Consider the following 9098-nt stretch of genomic DNA (forward strand, 5'->3'; position numbering starts at 1 on the left):
GGCAATTAAATGAACCTCTTGCATAATAACTTTGCCAATGGAGAAGTCTGAGGCAGCTGTGTGAACTTCAAAGGGTCTGGAGTGGTCCGACAACCACACCATTGGTTCTCTCAACATGGACTTCTTCAAGTTGTCGAAGGCGTCTTGGCAGACTCCTATCTAGAGCCATACCCGATTCTTTTTTAGCAAATCCATAAGTAACACAATAATAAAGGAGTAGCCTTCGATGAATCGTCGATAATAGTTGACCAAGCCAAGGAATGACTGCAACTCTGACACTTTGATCAGTGAATTCTAATCTTAGATGGCTCTTATCCTCTGCTCGTCCATGCGCAGCAAACCACACCCCATGACGTGGCTAAGAAAGCTGATCTTCTCTTGCCAAATAGACACTTCTCTTGCCAAATAGACACTTCTCTCGCTTGACATAAATGCCATTTTTTTCATGACCTGAAACACTGTTTGCAAGTGCTCGACATGTTCCTCTATGCTGTTGTTGTAAATCACGATGTCGTTGAGATAAACTACCATGAACTTGTCTAAATAAGGATAGAAAATCTTATTCATCAATGTTGTTAATGTGGGTGAAGCATTAGTCAACCCGAATAGCATCACTAAAAATTCATAGGCACCATAGCGAGTGACACAAGTCATCTTTGGCTCATCATTGCCAGCAATCCTTATTTGCTAGTAACCAGATCACAAATTTAGCTTTGAAAAGACACGAGCACTGCCTAGGTTATCGAACAAGTCCACTATCAGTGACAATGAATACTTACTTTTCACTGTGACCTTGTTCAACGCATAGTAGTCCACTAACCGTTTGGAGCCATCATGCTTCACCTAGAAGAGTACTAGGATGCCAAAGGGTGCTTTAGAAGGACGGATAATGTCTGTCTCAAATATCTCATCCAGCTACCTGCGCAACTCCTTCAATTCAGCCGGCCCCATGCGATAAGGGACCATGGCAGGACGCTTTGCTCAAGGGGTCAACTCTAACTTGTAGTCGACCTCACGTTTTGATGGCAGATGCTTCGACAGTTTCAGAGGCATAACTCAACCAATAGTGGAGTAAGGGTCGATGACACTGCTGTTTTCACCTTTTCTTCTTCGATGCGTACAATGACTAGAAATGTTTGTTCTTCACGCTTGTCACCCTTATTCAATTGCATAGCAGACAACATTGAAGACTTACCTCCAAGAGTAAGACACTTCACCATGTGTGAAAAGTTTGGCCTCATGATTGTCAACAAGTTGAACTTATGCAACATTATCAGATTTTGACTATAAAGAAACTCCATGCCCAAAATCATTTTGAAGTCGTGTAGGGACACCACTGAGAAGTTGACTTTGCCTGCTCAACTCCCAATTTAGATAGCCACATCCCTTGTTTCACAAAGGATTGGCTTGGCCTTAGAGTTCACCATCTTGATAGTCCTCTGCTTTGGCCCAAGCTTTAAGCCCAACCGCGCTGCCTCTTCTCGCGAGACAAAGTTGTACATAACCTTGGAGTCTACCATTGTCGTAGTAGACTTTCCATTCTCAATAACTGTAAGATACATGGACTCTTTGCTAACTGGCATGATTTTGGTTGCACAACTTCTAACTGCGTTGATCGTCTGCATGACTCTCATTATTGGTTGCATGACCTCAACGTCACTACTCTCCGCCTGCTCTGCATTGGCCTGCCCGTCGTCCTTCACGAGACACTTTAGACATTGCCTAGCAATATGTCTCTTGCCAAAGAACTAACAAGTCACAACCGACCCTTTGTTGTCGTTATTGTTGTGCTTTCTATAATTCTGCTTCTTGTCAGAATTATGTTGAGTCGACAACTCACCTTTATTATCGCGCTGATCCTCCTTCTTGCCTCCATGGTTGAGCTTCTTTTCAGCCTTAGTCGATGGAGTGAAGGACTTGCATTGTGTATCCACTAGTCGCTCGACCGTCACATACGCATATTTCAAAGGGGTTTGCTCATTTCCACTTCGGACTGTACTTAAGGCTGTAGTCACACAATAAACCAATTGAGTTTATCTTCATCGGCATATTGGGTACGTCTAGCATGAATTTCTAAAACGTCCTAATGTAATCTTGTAAGGCTCTAGTGTGCTTGAGTTCTGCCACCATCCGTTAAGCTTGACGCTATGTATTCATTGGCATAAACTAGTTTCGTAGCTCATTTTTGAAGGCTTCAAAGGTATCAATCACGCAGTGACCCCTTTCCATATCGCTACACTTCCGTCTTCATCAGGCTATAACATCTTCGTCGAGTTGAGCTGCTCACTTTGAGATTTTTGGCCAATACATTTTGAATGTCCAAATAGTTTTCCAACAAAAAGTTTTCTATGACCTTACTATCCCTATAACAATTAAATTTAGCTGGTCTCAACACATCTATCTTTGATGGCTTATCGTCATTTTCGAAATTGAGGGTAACTATCCGCTACAGAGTGTGATTCTTCAATTGAAACTATTCAACTTCAGTATGCAAAATAGTTATTGTCATAGTCAGCGAAGTAACCTGTCTCATCAGCATGTTTACCTGCTCTCACAAGCTATCAATTTCATCATTTAGTCCTTGTTGATGCTCACAGTCATCTACTCATGATTCCAACATGATCCCATCTTCTCAACCTCGACAACTGTCTTTCCTCTTAGTACTTCATAAATTGTAACAATGCACACTTTGTCGACAATCTATTGACACAAACTTTTGAATCATTTTTTCTAGCTCGAGAACGAACTCTAATACCACCTATCACAGGCCTACTTCTTTAATAGGCCAAAGCAACGTAAAGGTCATTCCTTACCACCGCAAGTCTTTTGATCGCTCTCTTTCATATTGCAACAACTTTAATAACTAAAAGTGTAAAAAAGTGAAAAAATAAAAAAAAAAGATATCGCAATCACTAGAAAGCAATGAGGGTGAACAAAAAAAAAGCTTTCCCCATTTTCATTCTTTCATATTTTTGCCTAGAGCTCGTTACAATTCATTTTTCTACGGGCAGCCCCTTCAACATAATTTTTGAATGAGTGACCCGAAGAAACTTACAAGTGACTCGACACATTACACAAACTAGACCAAGGCAAAAAAACAGACCCTAGGGACATCTTTACAAAATAAGTAGCACAGAAACACTTTCAGTACCCCCCCTAAACGAACCCATTGTTTTGCACCTCTTGGGCAACCTACCTTTCATGTGTTACACAATCACACAAACAAAGCCAACCACGAACACCTCTCATCTCAATTCAAAAAATCTACCCTAAAATCACCATTTTCGAATCAGCATCGTGCATCCAAGACTTTCAGATCAGAAAAGGAAGAGCGACATCGGAGGAAATTTTCCATACCACCAAACAAATATACAAAGAATTTCACAGGACTGAAATCATCTCCACAACACACACACTCCCACATTCCAACACAAGATACCATTCGAACCTGCAATACTAAAGTGAAGGAAAAAAAAACACTGGCTCACACTACACTTCTAAATGCTAATCTTCTCCACCCACAAAGCATCGACCGAAATTCTAAGCAGCGGTGGTCGGATTTTCACCTTGCCACGCCCAAACGATGTCCTTGAGCTTTGGCCGGAGCTCGTCGCTGCAGAAGCGGTTGTACTCGAGGGTGTCGCCGCCGGACATCTTCATCTCCACCACCACGAAGGACGGCGCCACTGCGAAAACCTCCGCCGAGATCGCCAGCTGGCCCGTCCTCCCGTTCTCCGGCCCCTGCATCCTCACCTTCTTCTCGCTCTTCTTCACGCTGAACTTGACCTCCTTAGCCACCTCCTCGAGCTTCGATATCATGTTGCTCGCAGATTCCTTGGCCGTGAACCTCAGCTCCTGTCTCGCCACCTTCTTCTCCTCAAATAGAGGGGAGAGGTCGAACCCCTGCGACAGCGAGATTAGGTGGAAGGCGTTCAGGGACTCCGTTTCCTCCTCCAATTCTAGATCCTCCGCCTTTCCCGCCTTCGGCACCGGTTGCGCCGGCACCGGGGTCTTCTTGAACCAGGGGCTGTCCATGAGCTTGGCGATGGTGATCCTGGTGTTGGGATTGGGATCGAGGAGCTTCAGGGTGAGGCGGCGGGCGTCGGAGGAGAACCACGGCGGGCATTTGAAGTCCCCCTTGTAGATCTTCCGGTACATGGCCATGATGTTGTCGTCCTGGAAGGGGAGGAACCCGGCGAGGAGGACGTAGAGGATGACCCCGCAGGACCAGAGGTCAGTCTTGGCGCCGTCGTAGCCGCGCTTCGCGAGTACCTCCGGGGCGACGTAGGCCGGGGTGCCGCAGGTGGTGTGGAGGAGGCCGTCGGGTTGGAGGTGGTCGGAGAGGGCGCTCAGCCCGAAATCGGTGACTTTGAGGTTGCCGTCCTCGTCCAGGAGCAGGTTCTCCGGCTTGAGGTCGCGGTGGTAGACGCCCCGGCTGTGGCAAAATCCGACGGCGGAGATGAGCTGCTGGAAGTAGGCCCGGGCGGCGTCCTCCTTCAGGCGGCCCTTGGCCACCTTGCAAAAGAGCTCGCCGCCCCTCACGTACTCCATGGCGAAGTAGATCTTGGTCTTGGTCGCCATCACCTCGTGCAGCTCGACGATGTTAGGGTGCTTCACCATCTTCATGACGGAGATCTCCCGCTTGATCTGCTCCATCAATCCCACCTTCAGGATCTTCTCCTTCCCCACCACCTTCATGGCCACGCTCTTGCCGGAGATCACGTTCCGGGCGTGGTACACCTTCGCGAACGTCCCGTGACCCAGCAGCCGCCCCAGCTCGTACTTCCCATCCAGCACGGCGTTCTTCCCTTCCTTGCCGGAGCTGCTCTTCTCCATCTTCTCAAAGACTCGGAGAAGTCTCTACTCCCTTTCTTCTTGCAGAAAGGATTGATGAAAAAAAAAACGGGAAACGAGAAAAAGAGGGAGAGAAAGGGGAAGAAAGATGGATGTGAGGGCTGGAACCTCGGTTGTTTCTGCACGACTATCCGTCTTCTACGTGCTTCCGGTGGCACGTCCGGCCATGGTTCTTCCTTTTCCGCCGGAGACCGGCGGCGTCAGGGCTGAAGCGCACACGCCTCCCCATCTCTCTGCATTCCCCAAAACCGACCTAGGGTGGGTTTTGACCGTTTGAGAAAGGGGGCTTTTTTTTTTCTAGGGCTATTCTTCCCTTCCCCTTCACTCTCCAGAAAGACTCTGGTTACCTGAGAACCAGACGTCGTTATATAGCCATTTCGGGCCGCGGTTACGAAAGATTAACCCTAGTTAAATGAAATTAAAAAACCATAGGTCATCCTAACCGTGGCGGTGCCCTTACCGTAGCAGGTTACGGTAATTATTGTGCATAAACCAAATTGTTGGTCCCGTTTCATCACCACCGCACATCTTTTTTTTATGATGGGAGGTGTGAACGGGTCCCACTTTCACATATCCCAAAGTGAGATGTGGGGGTGAGGATTGAATATAAGGTTGGTTCTATTTCCATATAATATCACGGTAACTATTCTCGGTGCTCGTAATAATCTTTTCGGCAATACGTGAGCGTTAAAGAGGCGTCGAAATATCCCCAAGGGGTTAGCGTAGTTGTAGCGGGCCTTGGCTGGTACACCACCAGCCGGGGTTCGAATCTAATGAGGGCTATCCTTTGCATTAGCCGAAGCCCAGCATAGGCCCTGGGGGTGAGGGTCGCATTTGTGTCCTAGCCATGGCATTTGTGCCCTCGTGGACGGCAACTAAGTCTCGTACTCGGGGGGCTGCAGTTTCTCCATGAAAAGCATATAAAAAAGAGACATTGAAATGAGTTGAAAATCGCAAGACAAAATTAATGGGGGTTTAATTCAGTTTTAATTTCATAAAAGGAAGCCGAGAAACAGATTATAAAGCTGAAATGTGTTAATAACTCAAGATTCGATAAAATTAGATTTATAATTGAATTTGTTTAAAGTTTTTTATTTAGATATTTTTGCTTGGATTTTGGTACTAATCGTCAAATGGGTCTAACATGAAATCCAATGACTCACTTGAGTAGTGGGTATTACCATCAAGATAACGGTGGGCTCGTTACACTTTCATCCAAGTATTTTTTGGGAATCCAATGAGTAATAACGGTTATTCAAGAAAGGTTAAAATTTTCAGCTCATATCTCTGCAGAACACGTCAAAAGGTCTCGATATTCATATCGAGAATCCCTCCTGAAAAGGCTGTTAATCAATTCCTGATTTCTCTTCTCTTGTTATTTTGGTTCATCGCATATAGAAGAACACTGGTTCTGACAATGTAATGTAGATGGACGTTCTTGCCAAACACATGTTTTTAATGGAATAAGGGATTGTGATTTATTAGACCTGGAGAAGAAATATTGGACACGGTTTCCAGAATCTTTCGAGGAAGGTGAGGTGTTTCTGAGCTTGGTAAACGAATAGTCCATGATGATTATGTGGTTGGGTCAGAGAAAAAAGAAAAACTCGTCAAATTCATACTTTTGCAAAGCTGTCATCAGATTCTTTCCAAACACCTCACTCAATTTCCTTTTCCATAAAAATGGTTTGGCAATTGGCATTCAAAGAGATGAATGTGAAAAACGGCAGAAATTTTTTTAGATACTGTAAAAACGACAAAATATGTATGTGGGCTTAATTCGATTTTATTTTTAAAAATGACATCAATAAAAAATACATTACATATATGTTGGAATTTTAAGGTTTCTCTTAAAAGAATGAGCTTTTTTTATTATTTTGCCATTGGTATAAAAAAGGCAAAGTTTCTTTCTTTCTTTTTTAGTTTAAAACTTTTCTTTTTATAGGATATGTGCTAAGCAAAGTTTCTGACCCTTTAGAGCTCCTTTTTGGCCAAACTTATTAAGGGCCGTTTCATTCCTGAGGATCTCAGGTTCGAGGAGGGTCTGATCTGGATAACTGTGAAATCTGCTTTGCTGATCACCAAGCAGCACACTCAAAGTGTACAATCACATTGCACCTCATCTCACTTAAGGCGGTCAGGGCCAGCTTTGGGATGTGGACCTATGAGTTTTGAACCTGTGTCATCCCATCAACTCGGTAATGATCACGAGTTGCACCCACCAGATGAACACTTTAATCAAGCTCCAAGTTGGGACCCAACACGCCTTCTTCATAAGCTTGGTAGAAAAATGCACGCAACATGTGATCGTTCTGCACTATATTAGTGGCAACCATAGTGACAAAAGTTAAAAACGGCAAAAATCTGAAGTAAAAAAACTCGAGAGATTTTGAAAATTTTCATAATTTTCACATTTCTTTGGCAAAATCTTGGCAATAAAAAACAATTTAAAAAATATAAAAATTAAATTTTATAAGAAAATATAAATAAAACATATTTAAAAATGAAAATCTTGCGATAAATATCTGCTAAAACAGTAAATATCACGATATTTGTCACGGTTTGAAAATCTCACAAGAATTTGCAGTTTTAAACTTTCAGGCAATTTCTTATAGTGAGATTTTTTATAAATCTCGCTATATTTGTTACAGAGGTGGCAACTATGTATTATGAATTGCCACGTTAATTGTCAATTGGCTACATGAGAGAGAGAAGTATGGCTTTTATTATATTAGAACGTTTTTTCCCCCCATCTTGCATATACTCGTTTGTGTCGAATTACTTTCAGTTAACGTCTCCTGTCAGTTGTGTGTGTGTGTGTGTGTGTGAGAGAGAGAGAGAGAGAGAGAGAGAGAGAGATGTGGTTCTTAGTAGATCAGAGGTGACATGCATTGCTGAGCCCCGTTGGTAGAGTGATCAGAGGGTTGTTGTATTGTGGTTTATCACGGTTTTTGATTTCAATGGGGAAGGCACTTTGCATATTGCATATGCACATGGTGCGTTCTGCCTGCTTGCTGCGAGTCCCTTGAATAGTTCATTCAGTTTAATTCGTCCTGAAAGATGAGTGCAGACAAAAACAATGTCTGGGTTGGCGACACCAGGCCTTTATTGGAGCCTAATGCATGCACTGTGCCCGGTATTTTCTGGTGGAGGTATCATCCCCTTCTTCTGCCTCAAATAATTTTGAGTTGATATGGGCCCCTACCACCCTCCTTTCTTACCACATTTTCCCAGGGCTTGTCAATTTCAGTGGGCCACCATCCCAGTCTGGAGTTTGGATTCATTTGACGGAGGGCTGAAAAATTTTTCACCAAAGACAAACGGGAAACAGGAGCGGATGGGGGTCAAGGGATCTCTTAATTGATCCCCTTATTTGACACTGCCAATCACATGACTGCATTTTGAGTGGGGATTCGTTTCTGTTGCTGTGAGGCCCATGGAGATGCTGTCATGTGATTTGTTGGTGTCACATAAGCGATCAATTAAGGCTATGTTTGGGGGTGTTGAATCTGAGGTTGTGTTGTGGTTTCCGTCATGCTCTCGTAGTTTCTGCTGTTTGGGAGCAGTGGTTTTGCTGAAACAATGCGTTCACGAGAAGATGTTTTTGGCAACTCCATCTCTCAAGAAAATACATTGCCAAAATGATGATGTTTTTGAAACACACTGAAACCATGTTTTTTATCCCATTGCAAAATTCTGAAACATAGCCCAAGAGATTTCATTATTCCCTCCAATCGCATCCAAAGTTCTAAGGATAGAAAAACTATCAAAGATACTTAAGAGTGCATCTTTGCAACCATGAATACCGTTCATCTAAAGAGAGAATAGTATGATGAAGTAGCTTTTAGGCTTTTTATTTACGACAAGAAACTCTTGCCAAGAACTGAGTCACTTAGGCCCTTCCCCCTACAAGGTAAACCATGAGTAATTAAGGTCACCAACTGTAATATACTGATCCAAGTTACTCATAAAAGTCAAACTTAGGTTTAAAAAAAAGTCAAACCAAGTTTATAATTATCCAAAAATTATAAATGACAGATATTTAAAGTCAAACTTGAGTTTTTTTTTTTTTGAAAAAATCAAACCAAGATGATAGTCATCTAAGAATTAGGTGAACACTTAAATGTCAAACAATTAAAAATTGACACATCAATTAGTTGAGTGTTCATGTCCATACCTTTAACAAATATAAAGAGGACACCTGGCAAGTGAGGTGTCCTAATTCTTATAGGGCTAAAAATTGA

General features: G+C 43.2%; 1 protein-coding gene across 1 annotated transcript; it reads right to left on the reverse strand.

Moving 5' to 3' along the window:
- Positions 1 to 3320: 3320 nt before the first annotated feature.
- Positions 3321 to 5186, reverse strand: LOC149842145 (CBL-interacting serine/threonine-protein kinase 6-like). Its single transcript, XM_089998947.1, has one exon. It carries the CDS (start codon positions 4834 to 4836, stop codon positions 3541 to 3543), a length of 1296 nt encoding a protein of 431 aa, XP_089855073.1. The 5' UTR covers positions 4837 to 5186; the 3' UTR covers positions 3321 to 3540.
- Positions 5187 to 9098: the final 3912 nt, after the last annotated feature.

Source organism: Nuphar pumila, chromosome 3 (genome assembly GCF_984573655.1).
Source record: "Nuphar pumila chromosome 3, dmNupPumi1.hap1.1, whole genome shotgun sequence".
NCBI lineage: Eukaryota > Viridiplantae > Streptophyta > Magnoliopsida > Nymphaeales > Nymphaeaceae > Nuphar > Nuphar pumila.

Bases quoted from the DNA above. Each gene is read 5' to 3' on its own strand.
- LOC149842145 (XM_089998947.1), bottom strand. From the start codon at position 4,836: ATGGAGAAGAGCAGCTCCGGCAAGGAAGGGAAGAACGCCGTGCTGGAT.